Source organism: Bufo gargarizans, chromosome 9 (assembly GCF_014858855.1).
Source record: "Bufo gargarizans isolate SCDJY-AF-19 chromosome 9, ASM1485885v1, whole genome shotgun sequence".
Classification (NCBI taxonomy): Eukaryota; Metazoa; Chordata; class Amphibia; order Anura; family Bufonidae; genus Bufo; species Bufo gargarizans.
In genome coordinates this window covers 24412783-24437371 of record NC_058088.1, presented here as the reverse complement: position 1 = coordinate 24437371, position 24589 = coordinate 24412783, and the positions used below count along the sequence as shown (strand labels likewise).

At 44.2% G+C, this 24589-nt stretch overlaps 1 protein-coding gene across 2 annotated transcripts in view; it reads right to left on the bottom strand.

Moving 5' to 3' along the window:
* Positions 1-16237, bottom strand: part of LTBP4 (latent transforming growth factor beta binding protein 4) — a 108060-nt gene extending 91823 nt beyond the window's left edge. The window contains exon 1 of one of the 2 annotated variants that reach the window (XM_044305164.1): positions 15719-16237. In XM_044305164.1, coding sequence (XP_044161099.1) covers positions 15719-15938 — 220 coding nt within the window. In that variant the 5' untranslated portion in view covers positions 15939-16237. The remainder of the gene's footprint in view (positions 1-15718) is intronic. The other variant, XM_044305165.1, reaches the window with a different exon arrangement.
* Between the last annotated feature and the right edge of the window lie 8352 nt (positions 16238-24589).

Here is a 24589-nt window from a genome sequence, read left to right as displayed (position 1 = left end):
GAGATCCGTTCAGGGCTCTCGCAAGCGTCCAAAACGGATCAGTTTTGCCCTAATGCATCCTGAATGGAAAAGGATCCGCTCAGACTGCCTCAGTTTGCCTCCGTTCCGTCTCCATTCCGCTTTGGAGGCGGACAACAAAAAGCATTTTGTTGTCCGTCTGACGAAACTGAGCCAAACGGATCCGTTCTGAAACACAATGTGAGTCCATGAAACAATAGAAAATGTAACCGTCCTCCATTGACTTTCAATGGTGTTCAAGACAGATCCGTCTTGGCTATGTTAAAGATAATACAAACTGTTCCGTTCTGAATGGATGCAGATGGTTGTATTATCTGAACGGATCCGTCTGTGCAGATCCATGACGGATCCGCACCAAACGCGAGTGTGAAAGTAGCCTAACTTGTGACAGAACGGTTCAATATTTTTAATAATGGCCAATTGAAAATATGATTTTGAGCCCAAAATAAGTTAAATGCAATCATAAAAAAATTGCCTCCAAAAGGTGTACATAGCCTTTAAGGTCTCTTTACACAGGGCCGTTATCAGGAAAGGTTAATAGGATAATCAGCCCCTGTAAAGGTGCCACCAATCATTCGGTAAATGTTCTTTCATTGGGTGAAAGCATCGTTGATGCTTAGACCTATATATTCATTTGTGGGCAGCAGATTGTGCTGGGTAAACAGCGATCTGCTGCCCAGAAACAATGTATTTGTGTGGGGACAAGCGATGGCAGTAGTGATTGCTCTTCCCTATACAGCAGAAGTGATTGCTGCATGCAAATGCAGCTCTCACCTCCGTCGACAAGCAGGCATGAAGGAACTGTTCCTTCTTGATCATTTCTGGCTCAGTCTGCCCATGTAAATGAGTTCTTGAAGTGTGGAGGACTGTTAAATGGAGCGGTCAAGTTCTGACAAGTAACGGGTATTAAAGTACGGGAGTTAGTTTAGTGAATGCGATAGTGGTACGGGCATGTTCACCTGTTTACTAGCACTGTTGGAGCAGGTACTATGCAACTACCTTGCGTCTTAATCCAGGTTTGGTTATCACTAGAGATGAGCAAATTGACTTTGGATGCTTCATTCGAAGTCGATTTGCATAAAACTTTGTTAGAATACTGTACGGAGCGAGCGCTCCGTACAGTTTTAGAATATATTTGCTTTGATGAGCCGAAGTTATTACTTTGCGAAGTCTCGCAAGACTTTAGGTAATAACTTTGTAAATTAATTTCTACTGTTAAAAACCTTTTACTGAACTCTGATTCGGTTCCAGGTGGTACCTTTGCTCATCCCTAGTTATCACCTAGGTGGGCCTATTTAATTTTGGGTGGAGTTGTTGATTTCTTAAAGAGGACCTTTCACTACTGTATAAACTAAAAACTAACTAGATCAGTGGGCAGAGCGGCGCCCAGGGGTCCCCCTGAACTTACTAGTATGCCTGGGCGCCGCTCCGTTCGCCCGGTATAGGCTCCGGTGTCTGCGCTCCCTCTGACTGATTTTTTGTAGGAGGCGTGTCCCTTGCTGCACTGCTGGCCAATCGCAGCGCACAGCTCATAGCCTGGCTATGCAGCAAGGGACACGCCTCCTACAAGAAATCAGTCAGAGGGAGCGCAGACACCGGAGCCTATACCGGGCGAACGGAGCGGCGCCCAGGCATACTAGTAAATGCAGGGGGACCCCTGGGCGCCGCTCTGCCCACTGATCTAGTTAGTTTTTAGTTTATACAGTAGTGAAAGGTCCTCTTTAAGGCCCCTTTACACGAGTAGATTAATTGTTCAAAATAATCGTAAAATCATGCAAAAGCGATCAATTATTGAGTAGTGTAAAAGCACTGAACGATCAAACGACCAGCGATAATTGTTCAGTTTGCCTTTCTTGCGATTGCTGATGTGGACGCCTAATACATCGTCTGTTGTGCAGAATTCCCCAAGCGTGAACAGGTATCGTTTACAGCACCGACGATCCCACAGTGACAGCTTGCCTGATAAACGGTCCATCACACGACCGCACTTGAATTTTTACACGATACTCCACAAGGGCTGTTGTTCGAATGTTAAAGGGTTATTCCCATCTTGGACACTGGAGGCATATCGCTAGCATATGCGGCTGCCCTTCATTTATTCCTATAGGAGCGCTCGGCTATGTTCGTAAGTCCCCTAGAAATGAACGGGAAGCGCACTTCATTCACTTCTATGGGGCTTACGGAAATAACTGGGCCGGCACTATGTTCCCATAGGAATAAATGGAGGGCAGCCGCGCATGCTTGGTGCATACTCCGGCAATTTGCAGGCTCCATTCTAAGTATTGGGACCTGCACCTTTCCTAGCGATATGCCCCCAATGTCTAATAATGGGAATACCCGTTTAAAGACTCAAATAATGACTCGTTTGTCACTTGATCAAATCAGTGATGTACTCATGTAAAGGGGCCTTTAGTCTTTCAGCCTGCCCAGGCTTTTTTCTTCTCCAGTTGCTGGGAATAGCGTATGTTTTGTCTTCCTCTGGTTTTTCATGGTTGTCAGCACTGAAATTTGTCTGTTTGCCGAGTTGGTTTTTTGATTTGTCTTGGTTGTCTTGCTTGGTTATACTTCAGAGCAGGGTCAGTTCCAGTATCTTATTTCCGTTCACTGCCAGCCTGTATGCCATTACGTCTCCCATTTACTCCATTGCCGGACTAGCATCTCCTCCATCTGTTGCTATCATCATATGGTTCCTATTGATGAATTTATTTCAGTGGATTATTTTCTGCCAGTGTTTCTTGCCACAGTCCAGCTGTTATGCCATCGGCCCTACTGTAAGCCTTTGGGGGTATCTGAGTACCACTAGATACTGATAGCACTTAGGAAAGACGGCTGCCGTAGGTGAAATTCAGTTCTGTGGTCTTGTGAACAACCAGCTTCATTACTCATAGGCCTGCATAAAAAGATGTGATTTTAAGGCATGCTTTAAACTGTTGGAAACCATTGAAATTAATTTGATTCTCCAGGGTAGCGTACTGCAGAGAACTGGAACAGCATGTGAAAAGTCCTGGAGATGGCCTCCAGATTATGAAGGAAGTTGATCTTGGATCACTGGCAGTATGGAGAACATGGGTAGGGTGGTAGATGGAGATGTAGGGAGGTGAAGCACTGTGGAGAGCTTCTTGGCTGAGAGGGGAAAGTATAAATTGTATACTCTAAGGCCAAGGGAGGTGGGAAATATATGATTCCAACACAAGCTCAAGATAGCGGGCGTGCTGCCTAGGAGTTATGGTAGAACTATACATTGAGAGGGAAATATCAGGTTCAGGTAGGTTAGCAGATGGTGAAAACACAAGGGTGGTCAATTATCTTGGCCCCTTACATCAGTTTTAGGCTTAAAAAAGTTGCACATTCCAGTTTTGGACATCTCATTGTCCTATGTCCATTCTTATGCATAGATATGATAATATCCTTTGCTCTTCCTGATAAGGTGCTGCCATTTCAGCAAGGATACCTCATCGATATAGACTGAAGCACCCAAAGAGTCCAACATCAAGACTTTCACAGGGACTTTTCTATATTCAGTGTTTCCTCTTTGGGCGTGTAGACTTTTCCCGTAAATAGTTCAAGACGCTAAATCTAAACCTATCCAGGTCTTCTGTGACTTGATGAGAAGCAGGCAGATAGAATTGCCGAATCCTCGGGGAGACATTTGGCAGGCAGCAAGCCCCCCTACTGCTGGTTTTCTAGAAATATTAATTATTCAAAGATAATGTAATGTTTGTATACAGGCTCTGGTCTTTGAGTCAAAAATGTCTCTCTTTTTGTCTGCCCAATGTCAGGGGGATGCAGTGTAAAGCACTACTCACTATTGTATTTCCTGCCAGTATTTATTTGTTATCACGCGCTTTGAAGGCTGTGCATGCTGAACCTTTATTGCTTTTTGCCATGCTGTGATATCCAATGAAAATGTCACATTCAGGGAATTGTCAGCATACCCTTCAGATGAGCAGCAAGATCCTCCTACTGAGTGTCCATTGCATGGATCCACTAGTTTTAATGCAAGAGCATGGCAGTCTACGGAGCTTTTATGAATGCCTTTGGCAGCGGTTTACGCTAGAGTTTGTGGCATGGGCGCAGCTAGGGGGTGGCTAGACGTGAACTGGGTGCCAAAGCAGGGCAACAAAAACCCATTGTTTCTGGGTGAGGGTATCTAGCACTGCAAAGTACTTTGCTGTGGGCAAAGGAAAGCCGAGCTAGCATACGTTGTAGATCTGCTTATGATTAGGGAACACTGAAGCCTTAGTGCAGGTTCCTCTCCTGCAGAGAGACACATGCTCCAGGAGGTCCCGTACCGCATTACAGCTGGGACATTCCACCCATTCCAGCAAACTACTGCCCACTGGGCGAGCAAGTGAGCACATGGAAACTCATAGCCGCCCAACGTGTGGTTTCCATGTGCCGGCACCCTCCCTGTATGTATTTGATTGGCTTAAAAGGGAGGAACCCACTTTGAGTATGGTGCGGGGCAGAGGGGGGCGACACCGCTGGCAGGCAGCCCATCATAGTGTCAGAGCGGCTAAGTGGTGCCTCTCCAGCTATGAGCTCACACTGCTGATATTCCACAGGGACACCGCATGCGTTATATCCAGCTAACAAGTGGCTTACATGAAAGTCTGTTCCTACATGCTGGGAGAGGACGAGTTCTGCAGTTAATAAACTTCACAGGAACATCAAAACAAACTTCAGCTCGAGACAAGAGACATTGATTATGGAAGATGCAGGAGATTGGAATATGATGGGTGCAGGTGGTGGGTTTAAACAAGGTTTTGTAATGCAGGGATGATGTTTTAGACTTTTGGTTCTTCACCCTAAATGGCGTTAATTAAAATTTTGAGAAATTCTAAGATTTCGGCTTTTATTCCTCTAACCTTCTCCTCGTAGTTACCTCCTCCCACCCAGAACATAAAATAACACTAATTACACCTTCAGCAATCTAAACCAGATGTCTGTATTATGTGCACATACATATCAAACTTATAGTTAGGTGTGTGCAAACCGCACATTTTAGTGATTGCAGAGGATGCAGATGTACTGGGGCCCCACAAACCTTTAGAATCTATAGGAGTAAATACAAGCTGAAAGTAAATTGCAATGCAAAAACAAAATCTGTTGCAGATTTGCTGCACAATTTTGTTGCAGATTTCATCCTATGCATTTCAATCTGCAGTTAAAATCTGCAATAAAAATTTCAGGCTGCAGACTGACCCAATTTTTCTCCACTTTGCTGCTACTGCTGTGATATGCTGCTCATTTTCCACCTGAAAATCCAGGCGGAAAATCTTCAGCTTATCTGACACGTGTGAACCTAAAGTACTATAAACTGCATGTGGCAAATCAGGAGGTGAGGAACCTGGAAAAGTCTGGAGTCAGAAAAAAGCTCTACCCAAAGCATTCACCATGCAACCCCAATTTGACCCAGACCAAAAGAATGTGTGCAGTGAGGCACTGTTAACATGGTTGTAAAGAATTAATCCAATGATCATGGTAAGGAGATGAGGACAAACATAATTTCCTGATGTCCAAAGTGGTTAGGACTTGTGGTAACCAGAAGAAAGCCCTCTTCTACTCTTTGCTATTGATTATGCCTGTGCAATGGGACAGCTCACAGAAACCATTGTTCTGCTTAACTAGCCTAGCGCCCCCGACGCACCTCCTGCTTCCCTCTTCTCGGCGAGTCCGATTCTGCTCTGACCCTCTACACAGGCTGTGACCTGGCAACGTCTCTCCTCTGCCCGTAGGGAGCATGCATCGGCTCCTAAAGAGTCAGAGCACGCTCATCCTAATCTTCATTAACCAGTGGCTGACAACCTTGGGATACTTAAGGCACCTTCCCCTGTATGGAGGAGTGGAGCTGAGCAATGGGTTTCCTAGCATGCTAGTATCCTGCAGAGGTGTATGTTCTGTTTTCTGCCAGTGCGCTGATTTTCTGCCCGTTTACTGGATTCTCACCTTCTGCTGTCTGACCTGACCTGTGCCCTACCTCTTTACTGACCCTTTGGGGCCTGCCCTGACCTCAGACTGTTACTATGTAGCACGTACTCTGCCAGTCCTGACCGTGGCCTGTCCCTGACTATGATTTTGTCTGACCCTCTCAGTGCCTGCACCCCCCCCCCCCCCCCCCGTCATTAGCTGTCAACTACACAGAGACTTCTTCAGGAGGTAGCTGCCTGGTGGTTTCCCTGCAGCAAAGTCCAGATCCCTGTAGAGGGGTTAAAGCATGAATACCAGTGGACTGGCAAGATAATGCCCTTAGGAACAGCCCAAAGTCAAATTTGTTGGTGGACACAACAGTTCCACACCCACTACCGTACCACATAGCAATCCCTAAAAGTCACACAATGTATGATCGTGACATAGAAGGTAATGTAAATTGACAGTATGACACAACAGTAGGGGCACATCTGCAACTATATGCGACTCACATCACATACCAAGACTGCAAATGGGTATTATGTGCCATGTAGCCTGACCTCGCTGGTAAGTCACTGTATTTCAGTGGAAACAGCTAGAACACCTGTAGCTTCAGGGCAAGCCAACCATTTATTTATGCATAGAAAATGTGTTCGTTGTGTCTTAAGATCAGTGTAATCCAGTCCAAGTATGAATTCTTATTGTCACGATGTGAACTTTATACTTATGGAATGTGCTTTCAAACCTAGAGATTGTCCTCTCACCTGATGTTCCTTACAGCTGAGACAGTATTTTCTAGCCAACTAAATGTTCTCCAGTCTTTATCAACATAATTTTTGTCTGGCCAGAGACAGTTGCTTTACCTCAGTGAGCTTTTGTGACCTCTATAAATATCATAGTGAACCTCGCCAGGAACTAACATGGTGAAAACTTCTTCTCAAGGCTTTCTGAGGATCAGCGAAAACTGAGGCAAGGATCAACTAAATAAAAATAGCTTGAGCTCTGAAGAATGACAATTTTTTTTTTCTTCTTATAAATGATGGACATTAGATGCCACTTCAGGATTTAGAAGAAAACAATAAGGCCTCACACAAGAACTGTATTTTTTTTTTCAGTGCATTCTTTTAAGATGTGTTGGCAGAGATTCTCAACAATTGACCGAAACTTGGCAGATGGAAAGACATGAGGGCTCGACCTTCATGTGCATGTTAATCAACTCTTTCTTCAACTAACAAAATAATTGAAGAACAGAACATTTTCCTTAAGGAGTCATCGTACTTCACTCCCTATTTTCAGGGTGATGTGAGTATCTCAAGGAGACACAACCACCTAAATTGTGCCTAAATTCTGGCCTCTACCCCAGAGGTCTAGCTTGAAGATCCTGGGCCCCAATTTAAGATCCGTACCATGGGACACTATCCATGGCATCTCTCTACCCTGTTTTTTTTTTTTTTTGTATGGGGGTTTCTGAGATTTTTTAAAACTTGGCTTAGAGCAGGGGTCTGTATAAAATATAGGAAACACCTATTCCTATTCCTTTTAAATGTCCCACCACTCCAGGTCCACTTTCTGGTCCCAGTCGCTCCGGTCTCGTAGTGAAGATGTCACACCCATCGTTCACGTGACTACTGCTGCCAGACACTGGCCTCAGCAGTCGTGTGTATGAATAGTATGTGACCACTGAGGCCAGTAATTGACAGCAGCAGTCACATGGATGATATGCTCAGCAATTACATTTAAAGGGCATCTGCCAGCAGATTTGTACCTATGACACTGGCTGACGCGTTACATGTGTGCTTGGCACCTGTATTGGTCCCATCTTTATATGTGCCCGCATTGCTGAGAAAAATTTAGTTTTATTATATGTAAATTAACCTCTATGAGAAACGGGGGCATTGCCATCACACCTGGAGGCTCTGCTTTCTCTGCAACTGTTGCGCCCTCTGCACTTTGATTGACAGGACCAGGCAGTGAAAACATCATCTTTCCTGGCCCTGCCAACCAAAGTGGAAAGAGCTTGGCAGTTGAAGGAAAAGTGGAGCCTTTAGGTGTAATGGCAACACCCCCGTTGCTCCTAGAGGCTCATTTGCATATATCAGAACATCATGTTTCTCAGCAATGTGGACACATATGACTATGGGACCAACACAGATGCCTTCAGCTGCCAAGTGCACATGTAACAGGTCAGCCAGTGTCATAGGTACAAAGCTGCTGACAGATGCCCTTTAAAGAATGACTTCCCAGCATATGTGTCATAGCCATATAGCTGACTGCCTGTACAGATGCATAGGTCCATGCAGCATACATTTTATTATGGGATCCCCCATAGATTATGCTGATATTCAGAGGGATTTTTGCATCTGTGCAATTATGAACTAAGATTGACCTCCTCAGATAAGCAGTCCCATAAGTTTTCCAAATGCCTTCCAAAAGAGACTCTGGTTACGGCATGTTCATCCACTTTTATAGGAGAGCTGTTTATTGTGAGATTGTCAGTCCGTAATGAGACCTTTCATTCTTCCAACGGCTTGTTTATTTCACATCTATTATCCTATGCAACCTTCCATGAACATCCTGGATGACATCATTGCAATGCAAGAGCCGAGAAGCTTCCTACATGTCATTCTACAACTGCTCAGCTGCATCCTACATTACTGTGAGGATGTGGAGGATATCCTTTTAGGCAGGACCCGGTAGGAATTTAAAGGCGCATTTAACCTAAACCAAAAGTTATAAAACAGCAATTCATAGAAAAGAGCTGCTAATATAATTTCCACATATGTAAGAAAATGTTAGAGATATGTTAGATAAAGTAGCAATCATGCTGGCAGACATTTTACCTGTCAGTATTATTCAATTAAAGTCCAGCAGTTAGATATGTAGAGTCTCTTAGGCTTAGTAATTAAGGTTGTACTATGCACCTAGCTAGCGGTAACCAGCAGCACTAGGGCTGTATACACAGTACACCTTTCGGCCCTTCATCTATAGGGTAGGGTGTATGTGTAGTTTTTTGTTTTTCATATCTGTCCACATTTAAGCATGGATCTAATTATTTTCTTACCCTCCAGGACCACCGTACTAGGGCTGTGTGAGGATCAGACTAGCCCAGGTTCGAGGACAGGGAGTCCCCACCATTAGGGGTCGTCCCTGGGCTGAGCAATTGTCCAGGGAGAGATAACAGGGATAGTTTCCCTCTATGCGTAAAGGTGCTTAGTGTGGTAATATATCTGAGTGGACCTTCAGTGATTATTGTCCTGTCTGTCTATTTATCCTTTATTTTTTTTAAGGATTAGAATTAAAGTATATGACTTTAGATGGATTATATGATTTGCTGGACCTAGTAATATTCAATTAAGTAGCACTTATTTCCAGCATGTAATGGATGTTAACAGGGAACAATAGGCCAATTATCCCACAGAATGAATACCTGAATTAAGTCCTGATGCACTGACACTAATTATATCACCTGCTCAATACTAAGGAAATCCTGAAAACATGACCGCCAGTTGGACCCTGAGGTCCGGAGTTGACGAACCCTGCTCTAAAGGACTCATCACTACCATGTATTATTATATCTTCACTTGTTGAATCGGCACATGTAATACCACATTGCAGATACAGTACAGACCAAAAGTTTGGACACACCTTCTCATTCAAAGAGTTTTCTTTATTTTCATGACTATGAAAATTGTAGATTCACACTAAAGGAATCAAAACTATGAATTAACACATGTAGAATTATACATAACAAAAAAGTGTGAAACAACTGAAAATATGTCATATTCTAGGTTCTTCAAAGTAGCCACCTTTTGCTTTGATTACTGATTTGCACACTCTTGGCATTCTCTTGATGAGCTTCAAGAGGTAGTCACCTGAAATGGTTTTCACTTCACAGGTGTGCCCTGTCAGGTTTACTAAGTGGGATTTATTGCCTTATAAATGGGGTTGGGACCATCAGTTGCGTTGTGGAGAAGTCAGGTGGATACACAGCTGATAGTCCTACTGAATAGACTGTTAGAATTTGTATTATTGCAAGACAAAAGCAGCTAAATAAAGAAAAACGAGTGGCCATCATTACTTTAAGAAATGAAGGTCAGTCAGTCCGAAAAATTGGGAAAACTGTGAAAGTGTCCCCAAGTGCAGTCACAAAAACCATCAAGCGCTACAAAGAAACTGACTCACATGCGGACCGCCCCAGGAAAGGAAGACCAAGAGTCACCTCTGCTGCGGAGGATAAGTTCATCCGAATCACCAGCCTCAGAAATCGCAGGTTAACAGCAGCTCAGATTAGAGACCAGGTCAATGCCACACAGAGTTCTAGCAGCAGACACATCTCTAGAACAACTGTTAAGAGGAGACTGTGTGAATCAGGCCTTCATGGTAGAATATCTGCTAGGAAACCACTGCTAAGGACAGGCAACAAGCAAAAGAGACTTGTTTGGGCTAAAGAACACAAGGAATGGACATTAGACCAGTGGAAATTTGTGCTTTAGTCTGATGAGTCCAAATTTGAGATCTTTGGTTCCAACCACCGTGTCTTTGTGCGACGCAGAAAAGGTGAACGGATGGACTCTACATGCCTGGTTCCCACCGTGAAGCATGGAGGAGGAGGTGTGATGGTGTGGGGGTGCTTTGCTGGTGACACTGTTGGGGATTTGTTCAAAATTGAAGGCATACTGAACCAGCATGGCTACCACAGCATCTTGCAGCGGCATGCTATTCCATCCGGTTTGCGTTTAGTTGGACCATCATTTATTTTTCAACAGGACAATGACCCCAAACACACCTCCAGGCTGTGTAAGGTTATTTGACCATGAAGGAGAGTGATGGGGTGCTGCGCCAGATGACCTGGCCTCCACAGTCACCGGACCTGAACCCAATCGAGATGGCTTGGGGTGAGCTGGACCGCAGAGTGAAGGCAAAAGGGCCAACAAGTGCTAAGCATCTCTGGAAACTCCTACAGGACTGTTGGAAGACCATTTCAGGTGACTACCTCTTGAAGCTCATCAAGAGAATGCCAAGAGTGTGCAAAGCAGTAATCAAAGCAAAAGGTGGTTACTTTGAAGAACCTAGAATATGACATATTTTCAGTTGTTTCACACTTTTTTGTTATGTATATAATTCCACATGTGTTAATTCATAGTTTTGATGCCTTCAGTGTGAATCTACAATTTTCATAGTCATGAAAATAAAGAAAACTCTTTGAATGAGAAGGTGTGTCCAAACTTTTGGTCTGTACTGTATGTGACTGCTCAACCAATCACTGGCTGCAGTGGTGACCTGCCTTAACCTGTGATTGGCTGCACAGTCACGTTTCCGTGTAATGAGGGCCCAGGTGGTAGAGACAGATGGGGGACCCAGGAAGCATCAGATTCAGAACAAGGCAATGTTGCCAGTTGCACAAAAGACTGCAGAACTGGACTTTACCTATAGCGGTCACTTTTCCTAAGTCCTAACAATGGCTCTCGATACTCACATTACCCCCAAGACTTATAGAAGGGCATTGTTGGAAAACAAGACTCTAAAGCAAACTCACCGAGAGATGACAGGAGACAAATGCTGAGGGTCACGGAAGGAGGAGATGATCCAGGTATGAAGTATATGGCACACAGATATACAGTGAGGAACAGAAGTATTTGAACACCCTGCAATTTTGCAGGTTTTCCCACTTAGAAATCATGGAGGGGTCTGAAATTCACATTGTAGGTACATTCCCACTCTGAGAGACAGAATACAAATAAAAAAATCTGGAAATCACATTGTATGATTTTTAAAGAATTTATTTGTCTTGCTCCGCTGAACATAAGTATTGTGATACCTCAGAAACAGCAAGAATTCTGGCTCTCAAAGACCTGTTACTGTGCCTTTAAAAATTCCACCTCTACTCCACTCATTAATCTAACTTAGTAGCACCTGTCTGAGCTCTTTGAAGACACCTGTCCACCCCACAGTCAGTCAGACGCCAACTTCTACGATAGGCAAGACCAAAGAGCTGTCAGAAGACACTAGAGACAAAATTGTGGACCTCCACAAGGCTGGAAAGGGCTACAGGGCAATTGCCAAGCAACTTGGTTAAAATAGATCAACTGTTGGAGCAATTGTTAGAAAATGGAAGAGGCTAAAGACTCCCTCGGACTGGGGCTCCATGCAAGATCTCACCTCGTGGGGTATCACTGATGATAAGAAAGGTGAGGAATCAGCCCAGAACTACAAGGGAGGAGCTGGTCAATGACATGAAGAGAGCTGGGACCACAGTTTCGAAGGGCACTGTCGGTAGAACACTACGCCGTCATGGTTTCAAATCATGCATTGCACGGAAGGTTCCCCTGCTCAAGTCATCACATGTCCAGGCCCGTCTGAAGTTTGCCAAGGACCATCTGGATGATCCAGAGGAGGCATGGGAGAAAGTCATGTGGTCAGCTGAGAAGCAAAGTAGAACTTTTTGGTCTAAACTTCACTCATCGTGTTTGGAGGAAAAAGAAGGATGAGTTGCATCCCAAGAACACCATCCCTACTGTGAAGCATGGGGGTGGTAACATCATGCTTTGGGGGCGATTTTCTGTGAAGGGGACAGGACGACTGCACTGTATCAAGGAGAGGATGAATGGGGCCATTTATTGTGAGATTTTGAGCAACAACCTCCTTTCCTCAGTCAGAACATTGATGATGGGTCATGGCTGGGTCTTCCAATATGACAACGACCCGAAGCACACAGCCAGGATAACCAAGGAGTGGCTCTGTAAGAAGCATATCAAGGTTCTGGAGTGGCCTAGCCAGTCTCCAGACCTAAATCCAATAGAACATCTTTGGAGGGAGCTAAAACTCTGTGTTGCTCAGCGACAGCCCCGAAACCTGACAGATCTAGAGGAGATCTGTGTGGAGGAGTGGGCCAAAATCCCTGCTGCAGTGTGTGCAAACCTGGTCAAGAACTACAGGAAACGTTTGAGCTCTGTAATTGCAAACAAAGGCTTCTGTACCAAATATTAACACTGATTTTTCTATGCAGTTCAAATACCTATGTTCAGCTGTGCAGGACAAATAAATTCTCTAAAAATCATACAATGTGATTTCTTGAATTTTTGTTTTAAATTCTGTCTCTCAGAGTGGGAATGCACCTACAATGTGAATTTCAGACCCCTCCATGATTTCTAAGTGGGAGAACTTGCAAAATCGCAGGACGTTCAAATACTTCTGTTCCTCACTGTATATATGGAATGAATGACCGTAAACTGAAACCAAACAATACTGAACTGACCCTATCTGAACTGAAGTCTTCAAATCAGCCAGGACAATACAACAGCACAGACAACTTCCAAACACAGAAAGAAAGACTACAGATCCCAGAATACACAGAAAACACAATAAATTACAAAAAGATTCAGTCATAAATGAATCTACAAATCCCAAAATACAGAACAAAATAAAAAAATATCTGGAAAGGAATGCACCTAGCAAGTACTATACCTGACAACCAGAAGGAAGTAAAGTCTGGTTACATAAAGGCTCAACAATCAGCACCTCCACCCTAATTAAGGAGTCCAAGCTAGGTCATAATCAAACCCAAATTCAGATGCAAGGCAGTTGCACAGCAACTGCATAAAGCAAAATTAGTAACTAGGTGAACATAAAGCAACAGAGAGACCCCTGTTGCCTTTAACAAACAGAAGAATTTTTGAATCCCTTTTTAGTTTTTTATCCATCCAGACACCCTCTTTAAAGGGGTTCTGCCATCAAATACATTGCAATAATACTGTCCCATTTAAGAAGTGCCCTTGACAGGTGAACATCATGGTCTTGGTCCTATCTTTCTAGGTGCCAGCATTCTTGAGAAAATCAATGTTTTATAATATGCAAATGAGCCCCTAGGACCAACGAGGGTGTTGCCGTTGCACCTCTTTGCTCCTAGAGGCTCCACTCACTGCCCATGCCATACCCACATCAGTGACTGACAGTGCCAGGCAGTGAAGACGCATTCATGCCTGGCCCTGATGAGTTAATTCGTTGTGCAGGCATGGAGCCTGGCCCTGTCAGTCAGTGGTGGTGGTGGTGGGGGAAGGGGGGGGGGGGCAGAATGAAGGGCAGTGAGTGGAGCCTCTGGGAGCAATGAAGTGCAACGGTACAGCCCTCATTGCTCCTAGGGGTTAATTTGCATATTATAAAACATCAGTTCACTCGAGAATGCTGGCACCTAGGAAGATGGAACCAAGACCCTCATGTTTAATTGGCAAGCGCACGTGTCTCAAATGAGGCAGTTTTATTGCGACGTATCTGATGACAGAACCCCTTTAATGGGTTTACCAGTCATATAGAATGGGGTGCTCCTGGGCATACACAATTTGGGAGATTCACTTAGCGAATGAAGCATAATAATGTGCCATGTGTCGGGTGCTAAAAAATTATGCATTTTAGACCATGTTTATGGGCATATTAGTGTGCCGTATTACGGTCTCAAGTCCTGGCCTGACCACTGGTCTTATGATCCAAAATTATTGTCGGCCTAAGAATTGGCGACTATGCTAAAGGTGTGCTAAATTGGCCTTAAAGGGGTTGTCTCGCTTTGGCAAGTGGCTTTTATGATGTAGAGAAAGTTAATACAAACCACTTACTAATTATTTTTTTTCTCCATATTGCTTCCTTTGCTGGCTGGATTCATTTTTCCATCACATTATAAACTGCTCGTTTCCATGGTTACGACCACCCTGCAGTCAATTAGTGGTGGTCATGCCTGAACATTATAGGAAAAAGCACTGGCCTCTCTGGTGGCCCGGACCGTGGGAGCTCACATAGGCTGGTGCTTTTTCCTACAGTGTGCAAGCACGGCCACCCCTGATGGATTGCAGGGTGGTCGTAATCATGGAAACGGGCAGTGTATAATGTGATAGAAAAATGAATCCAGCCAGCAAAGGAGACAATATGGACAATCACAATACATTAATAAGTGCCTAGTATTAACTTCCTCTACATAATAAATGCTATTTGCTGAAGTGAGACAACCCCTTAAGTGGTGGGACCAAGAGAAATTGCCACAATCACTATGGGGGGCATTTATGAAGTCCGTCAAGCGCCAAAGTTATGTAGAGGCGCAGGCCCTTTTGCTGGTGTAGATTTGAGTCATTTTCCATGACAAAAACTGTCGTGGAAAATGATGAATGAGCTGGGGCCTGCCAGCCCACCCACGTCATTCCCCCTTTTCTCGCCACTTTTGAAAAGTGACGCGAGCAGGGAAAAGTCGCAGGTCTTGCCCCACATAAGCTGTGTGCCAAGACTTGCGACACCTTTATGCCACTCTTGGCGTAATAAATGCCCCCCTATATCTATTTGAAGATATGCGTCATACTTATATATCAATGTAAATGTACATGAGGTAGCATAAAGAAGATACGTAGCTAACACGACTAGCGCATTGCACAAAGTGTGCACTCCTAACTGCACCATATTGATTTATTTGGCACAATTTGCACTCTGTTCGGTGACTCCTACGGGCATGCATCCTATCACGTTACTGATAAATATTCTCCTTTTTCCACAAACTTTTCAAAGTTTATTAAAGATTTTGCAACCACGCGAAATGCTGCCGCTTCTTTATGTGATTGAATGCATATGACACCCGGGCCTTTACTAGTAGACATGTGCGCAGTCCCATGTTCCATGATATGCAATAGTAACATAGGCATTGTAAGAAAATAACTAGTGGTCTGTATAGTAATACGGAAACTGGGAAACTGTACACGACAAAGCCCAATGTGCAAAGCTTGTAGCGCAGTGACATAGTAAATGAAGTCATACTCACAGGCTCGGAATCCATGTTCTCCGTTGTTCTTGGCCACTTCGTCACTATAGACGGTGGTCATGTTTCCTTTCTCACATCGGTTAGTGCACCGGTCGCCCACACAGTGCACACGACAGATCATAGGAGTGAACATCACTCGGACCTTCTCCACCTGTCCAGAGGCTGGCATCCACCCCAAGCAGCAAAGAGACACAGAAAGAAGAATTAGTTTCCCCTCCATTTTTTGAGCTCTCACTCCCAGAGGCCCCGATGGATTGTTAGCTCTTGGGGGTGGGGGGACCTCGGGGAGTGGGGTTTAGTTTTCTTCTTGGGGCTGTGTTGGGTTTTTGCAGAGATTATGTTCTTCCTGAACTCCTCCTGCCTCTCACATAGAAGGAGAAAGGAGGGAGAGATGGAGGGGGGAAGAGACAGGGAGATGTGGGGATCTGGATATGGACTCCTTTGGGGTCTGATGGTCTTTGACTCCCCTCATACAGGAGAATAGAGGCTTGGACTGAATGGCACGCTGACTTTATTACAGAAAAGAAAGTTTGGAAAAAAAAAAAGAGGGAGAGTGCGAGAGGACGGACGAGGGAGTGACAGAAAGCGAGAACAGTTACACAGCATGCTGGCTACAATATGTAATGTGGATCAACTAATTAAAAACAGTCACTGGGCAGCCATCCAACAACAATGTTTACAAGGGTATCCCGTCAGCCATTAGTAGGGCTCACATTAACCCCATTCACTCCCTGCTCCAAAACCTTTCTATTACACTATCGGCAGCATAGATAGCATGCTTCCTGCGCAGAGCCAAGTACCATGTCTGATCATTCTTCTCCAGGACTACCCATACCACTAGGACCTCATCAGTACCCACTTGGGTCATGTCAAAGTCACAGACCCCTTCTTCAGTAGGCACAAAGTCATCATTTATAGGGAATGTATCACCTGTGTTGTTTTTTTTTATTTATTTTTTTACTAATTAAAACCAGATAATGATAGGTATTATTTTTCCGAATTAGTTTTTATCTTCTGATTGAAGAATTTTTTATTCTATATTCAGTACATGATTACGGGGGTGACCACCTTGGCCAATCTTCTTTTAACATGGACCATAGGAACTTGTAACCTGATGATGACTCATTCATGAGAGTGCTGTGGGCATTCTCTGTAACCTGTCCTCAGGTCATTTTGCTAGGAGGTGGTGGTAAGCTGTAGCCAATGCCTGTTGTGAATGGTGGATCCTATGTTATCTATACAGGGGTTCTATATTTTATTATATTCCTGACTGTGATGATAATGAGATGACTGCTGACAAGTTGTCTCTACGGAACAGAAAGGGCCAGTTTATTAAATAGCTCAGTGGTCAGTATAAGAATTGCAAGATGTGAATACAGTTGCAAAAAAAAGTATGTGAACCCTTTGGAATTAAATGGATTTCTGCTCAAATTGGTCATAAAATGTGATCTGATCTTCATCTGAGTCACAACAATAGACAATCACAGTCTGCTTAAACTAATAACACACAAAGAATTAAATGTTACCATGTTTTTATTGAACACACCATGTAAACATTCACAGTGCAGGTGGAAAAAGTATGTGAACCCTTGAATTTAATAACTGGTTGAACCTCCTTTGGCAGCAATAACTTCAACCAAACGTTTCCTGTAGTTACAGATCAGACGTGCACAACGGTCAGGAGTAATTCTTGACCATTCCTCTTTACAGAACGGTTTCAGTTCAGCAATATTCTTGGGATGTCTGGTGTGAATCGCTTTCTTGAGGTCATGCCACAGCATCTCAATCGGGCTGAGGTCAGGACTCTGACTGGGCCACTCCAGAAGGCGGATTTTCTTCTGTTTAAACCATTCTGTTGTTGATTTACTTCTATGCTTTGGGTCGTTGTCCTGTTGCAACACCCATCTTCTGTTGAGCTTCAGCTGGTGGACAGATGGCCTTAGGTTCTCCCGCAAAATGTCTTGATAAACTTGGGAATTCATTTTTCCTTCGATCATAGCAATCTGTCCAGGCCCTGACGCAGCAAAGCAGCCCCAAACCATGATGCTCCCACCACCATACTTCACAGTTGGGATGAGGTTTGATGTTGGTGTGCTGTGCCTCTTTTTCTCCACACATAGTGTTGTGTGTTTCTTCCAAACAACTCAACTTTGGTTTCATCTGTCCACAGAATATTTTGCCAGTACTGCTGTGGAACATCCAGGTGCTCTTGTGCAAACTGTAAACGTGCAGCAATGTTTTTTTTTGGACAGCAGTGGCTTCCTCTGTGGTATCCTCCCATGAAATCCATTCTTGTTTAGTGTTTTACATATCGTAAATTCGCTAACATGGATGTAAGCATATGCCAGAGACTTTTGCAAGTCTTTAGCTGACACTCTAGGATTCTTCTTCACCTCATTGAGCAGTCTGCGCTGTGCTCTTGAAGCAAGGCTTTTGGAGATACTTTTATAACCCCTTCCAGCTTCATGCAAGTCAACAATTCTTAATCGTAGGTCTTCTGAGAGCTCTTTTGTGCGAGGCATCATTGACATCAGGCAATGCTTCTTGTGAAAAGCAAACCCAGAACTGGTATGTGTTTTTATAGGGCAGGGCAGCTGTAACCAACACCTCCAATCTCATCTCATTGATTGGACTCCAGTTGGCTGACACCTCACTCCAATTAGCTCTTGAAGATGTCATTAGTCTAGGGGTTCACATACTTTTTCCACCTGCACTGTGAATGTTTACATGGTGTGTTCAATAAAAACATGGTAACATTTAATTCTTTGTGTGTTATTAGGTTAAGCAGACTGTGATTGTTTATTGTTGTGACTTAGATGAAGATCAGATCACATTTTATGACCAATCTGTGCAGAAATCCATATTATTCCAAAGGGTTCACATACTTTTTTTTTGCAAATGTATATAATAACCGCAGCACATCCAAATGGTGAAAAATGTGTGGTCCTTTATTCACCCATGCAACGTTTCAGTCCGCTTGGGTCCGCTGGGAATGTTCTCAAGTCATTATAACCAAAATACTTCTCAAAACCAATGAGAAAATCATGTGTGAGCGCCAACTCAATAGATCCGATAAGCCTGACAGCCTGAGCCGCGGATGGGCGAGGTGCTCTAATATGCAAATTAGCTAGATGTAGTGGGATAGGTGTTTGGGACAATCACTCAGCTGCGGTGAGATTTAAAAGTGGAGTAGTTTGGCTGAATAGGCACGCCCCTTCTGAAGAAGCTGAGCGAAACGCGCGTCATGGGTGCGCTCACCAAGGTCCCAAGGTTGGTTCCCCTTTACTTGTTCCTATATGTGTTTCCCATGCTGGTTATGATTTTTTATGCGTTGGATGTATGTTGCATGCTATTTAGCTGCTGCTGGGGTGGAGTATCCACACACTGCATCCATTCACATTTATAATACAGCTAGCATGGCAACAATTGTATCATCATTGAAAGCCCACACTTCCACCTGGCCTGTGCATGAGAATTTTTCTCACTTTATCCATTTGGCTTACTCAGGCTAGTAGGTGAGGTGCGCTTGGGGGATAGTTCCATTTTGGAACCTTGGTGGGGCGCTGATTCGCAGTGCTGCCACTTTACTGCTGCTATTCATATATATATAATTATCTATGTCTATGGTTTTGTCTTTTATGTGATGAACTAATAAAATATTTTGTGATGTACGTATATGTGTGTTGTTGTTTATCGGATCTATATAATGTTCTCAAGTCGCTGCGTTCATAACTTCGGATTAATACTGTACAGTTTTAGAATGTATGGGCTTCGATGAGACGAAGTTAGTTATTCGCACGTGACTACGTTGAATAACTTCAGTATTTGATTTTTAAAGTGGAAAACCACTTTAAATCTTGAAACCGAACTGTACGGAGACGGATCTCTGTGCAGTATTAACCCGAAGTTTTGAACGAAGCAACTTCAGATGTAACAAAGTCATAGTAATAAAAAAATATGTTTAAAGGGGTTATTCCACAATTTTTTTTTTATAGTTAAAGCAACCCTCAGGTCCAAGAAAAAAAATTCCCATTAACTGAGGAACCAATAAAACATTTACATTGTGCCCTACTCTTCATCTTTTTAGCTGCAGATCCACCAATTCCCTGGCTTCTCTTTGACCATCCAAGATGGCCACACTGCTTCTCAGACTTCCTGATTCACAATGTGCATCGGCGGCCCAAGACACTTCCTGCTCGTCCAGCCCTGCTGTTGGTTAGTTGGCACTGCCCACATGAGCAATGCTGGCCAATCCCAGGGCAGCAGCAAGTGTCTTTGACTACCGTATGCAGAAGAAGAGCACAGGAATTGAACCACAAATAAAGACCATCATTCTGAACAATTTTTTCCATTTTCTGTTATTAAAACAAAATGCTTCTATCCATATATTTAAGATGTCAATTTTTACAGATCTATGTTCTTATGGATCCAATAAATACCAATGTTTCCGTCAAAAAAGATTATTTTCTTTTAATTCAGGAAGAATAACACTGCAAACTATGTTATACTGCCTGTCGACAAGATACAGAACAGATGCATGGCAGCAGTGTGAACATACCTCTTACTGCAGTATATATTACATATATGTAATTATTTAGCACAGTGTAGTAACGCTTCTTCAGAACACAATATCCTTTATACACTGGAGTCAATTAAAAAGACAGCATGTTGTTAGCTCCTGAGCCATATTTTTCTTTTTCTTAAATTTTTTACATACACTCAGCAATAAACATACATTAAAGGGTTTCTGTCACATGTGCAACTGTCACCTGAATTTAAGTAAGCTATTCTTTTTTTTTTTCAGTGTGCCCCTGTGTTTGTGCAATTTTAACTTTTATTATATGCAAATAAGCCTCTAGGAGCGGGCGTTGCACCTGCTCCTAGAGGCTCCGTTCTCCCACCTCATGTTATGCCCTTCTACTCTTGATTGACAGAGCCAGGCCAGCGTTGGTCTCCTCCTGCCGGCCCAGTCTGCCGGGGAAATCTCGCGCCTGCGCCATCCCGTACAGTATTCGACAAAGGCGCAGTGAGGTAAGGACCCTTGCCGGCTTCCTCACTGCGCCTGCGCCGAATACTGAACGGGACATAGCAACAGGAGGAGACCAAAGCTGGCCTGGCCCTGTCAATCAAGATTACAAGATTAGAAGGCCCCCCCCCGCTCCTAGAGTCTAATTTGCATATAGGAAAAGTTATAATTGCACAAAAATGGGGGCACACTGAAAAAAAAAAGAATAGCAGAGTTAAATTCAGGTGACATTTGACATGTATAATGTCAGGGTGTTTAATAGCAAAAATTGTGGTGACAGAAACCCTTTAAGCAATGAAAGGGGTTATCCAATGAAAAACCTAATTGTATGATTCCAAAAAAAGAGAAGAGAGCATGGAACGCACTTCTTCATGGCCTGCATTAATCCATTATTGCTTCTCAGTGTAAGGCCTCCTGCACACGAACGTGTGCTGCCCGTTGCCGTATTGTGGACCGCATTTGCGTATCCGCAATACACGGGCCCCGTTCCGTGGGCATTCCGCATTTACTTTAATGGGTCCGGAGATGCGGAATGGTGTGGAACGAAAGCAGGGAACGGAATCCTACGGAAGCACTACGGAGTGCTTCAGTGGGGTTTCGTCCCGTACTTCCGTTCCGCAAAAAGATAGAACATGTCCTATCTTTTTGCGGAACGGGTGGATCGCGGACCCAATAAAGTGAATGGGTCCGCGATCCGCTGTGGATGCCCCACGGTCGGTGTTCGTGCATTGCAGCACGGCCATGGGGCTCACACGTTCGCGTGCACGAGGCCTAATGCATAGTATACCACGCCCTAATCTATATACTGTACATGAGGCATTAGTATACGTTTGGTCAAAATGCATAGGTCCACTGTCAACGCCATGGTTGCCTCTACGTATGGCTACCTACTCTAAATTGGTGCGGCACCACATGGCGACCACAGCGTTATGACTGTGCAATCCATATTATTATTTTTTTTATACTTGTATGATCACTAAGATGTGGGTCCTGACCCCCCTGATGCTTCTCCCTGCATGTCCACAGTGAGAAGTTTGAGTGGAATGAATGATGCACGCTACTGCTCTATGGGGATGATGGAGCCAGCAATCATCTGCTGTATACACATTGAATGGAGCAACGATGCATAGACGCTGCTCTATGGGGAAGATGGAGACAGCAATCATCTGCTGTATACACATTGAATGGAGCGACGATGCATAGATGCTGCTCTATGGGGAAGATGGAGACAGCAATCATTTGCTGCATACACATTAAATGGAGCGACGATGCATAGATGCTGCTCTATGGGGATGATAGAGACAGCAATCATCTGCTGCATACACATTAAATGGAGCGACGATGCATAGATGCTGCTCTATGGGGATGATGGAGACAGCAATCATCTGCTGTATACACATTGAATGGAGCGACGATGCATCGATACTGCTCTATGGGGATGATGGAGACAGTAATCATCTGCTGTATACACATTGAATGGAGCGACGATGCATAGATGCTGCTCTATGGGGAAGATGGAGACAGCAATCATCTGCTGTATACACATTGAATGGAGCGACGATGCATAGATGCTGCTCTATGGGGATGATAGAGACAGCAATCATTTGCTGCATACACATTAAATGGAGCGACGATGCATATATGCTGCTCTATGGGGATGATGGAGACAGCAATCATCTGCTGTATACACATTGAATGGAGCGACGATGCATCGATACTGCTCTATGGGGATGATGGAGACAGTAATCATCTGCTGTATACACATTGAATGGAGCGACGATGCATAGATGCTGCTCTATGGGGAAGATGGAGACAGCAATCATCTGCTGTATACACATTGAATGGAGCGACGATGCATAGATTCTGCTCTATGGGGATGATAGAGACAGCAATCATCTGCTGCATACACATTAAATGGAGCGACGATGCATAGACGCTGCTCTATGGGGATGATAGAGACAGCAATCATCTGTATACACATTGAATGGAGCGACGATGCATAGATTCTGCTCTATGGGGATGATGGAGACAGCAATCATCTGCTGTATACACATTGAATGGAGCGACGATGCATAGACGCTGCTCTATGGGGATGATAGAGACAGCAATCATCTGCTGTATACACATTGAATGGAGCAACGATGCATAGACGCTGCTCTATGGGGATGATGGAGACAGCAATCATCTGCTGTATACACATTGAATGGAGCGACGATGCATAGATGCTGCTCTATGTGGATGATGGAGACAGCAATCATCTGCTGTATACACATTGAATGGAGCGACGATGCATAGACGCTGCTCTATGGGGATGATGGAGACAGCAATCATCTGCTGTATACACATTAAATGGAGCGACGATGCATAGACGCTGCTCTATGGGGATGATGGAGACAGCAATCATCTGCTGTATACACATTGAATGGAGCGACGATGCATGGACGCTGCTCCGTTCAAACTCCTCCTGACGGCGGAAGAGCAGTAAAGAGGAGAGGAAGATTTCGGCAACCTGTTCTAATGATCAATGTGGTTCTTGGGCCCCCTGTGATCGTATATTTATCGCCTATGCTGTGGATAGTTAATAAAAAGCCTAAGAAGTCCTAGAAAAACATTTAAGGAACACTTGTCCATGTACATTGCCACTGCTCCTCAATGGTGCTCAGAAGACAATGCACTTACAGCAATAAGTCACTCTGCAGACAGCACATACAGTATATTTCAGTTGGAGCTGTGTAACACTTCATTTCCCCGGCAGTGGCAATGCAGGGAAATTGAACACTTGATGCCAAGTGCCTCCACCCATCATAACTGATTGCTGGAATTAGCAGTCAGCCTAAGGGTACGGCCATACGGTAGGTTTCCTGAAGCAGTTTCTGAAGTCCAATTTAGGAGTGGATCATAAGAGGAGAGAAACTTTTCTACATTCACTCCTGGCTTTGGCTTCCAAAACTGCATCTGGAGACCTGACCATGTAGCCCAGGGATTGCCAACCTGAGGCCAACCTCCAGCTCTTGCAAAACTACAAATGCCAGTATGCCCAGACTGCCTACAGCTATCAACCTAAAGCAGGGCATGGTGGAAGTTGTATTTTTACAACAGCTGGAGAGCCGCAAGTTGTCCATCCCTGAGTAGCCATTCCCTAAAGGGGCAGAACATGACATGGGATTCAAAGAATACCACCATGTACAACCCCCCTCAGGCCCTCTACTGGGTAAAATAAAGCAGAGCTAACAGAGCTACATGTATTGTAAAATTGTCACATCCTATTGCAAAAGGTATATGGTGATAGGTACATGGGCGGATTTGGAATTTCTAGAGGCTCCAGCAAAGTTATGTCTGGGGAGCCCCCTGTAACATTGCAAAGCTCTACCGCATAACCCTACTAATCCTCTCCCCAGTCTCAGCACTAATTTCCAACCCTGTAGGCTTCCTAAGACCTACTGTCAGCTTAGCAGTGTAGCCTGGGCACTTCTGCAACTGCTCTGGGAAGGGTCCACCTGAGCTGCACCAGCTGCAGAGCCAGTATGTGTGTAGTGCCCTGGAGTAAGGGTATATTGGAGTATGGCAGTTTGTGGACATTTGTCTCTAATACTGCTATGCAAAGCCATCAAACCTCTACAGATAGCGACCAGTGTTTAGTAGGAGACTCTGCCAGACTGCACAACTGACCAGAAGAAGGCACTAAGATTAGGATACTTTACCTGATGACTGAGCCACAGACCCTGGGCCACCAGCTCTTTGGCTAGAGTACCAGCCTTCTGAGAAAGAAAGGGACAGCTAGCTTAGGCCTTCCTCAGCACAGAACCTTCTGCCAGGCCTGTATTATTTTGCACTTGAGTTTATTG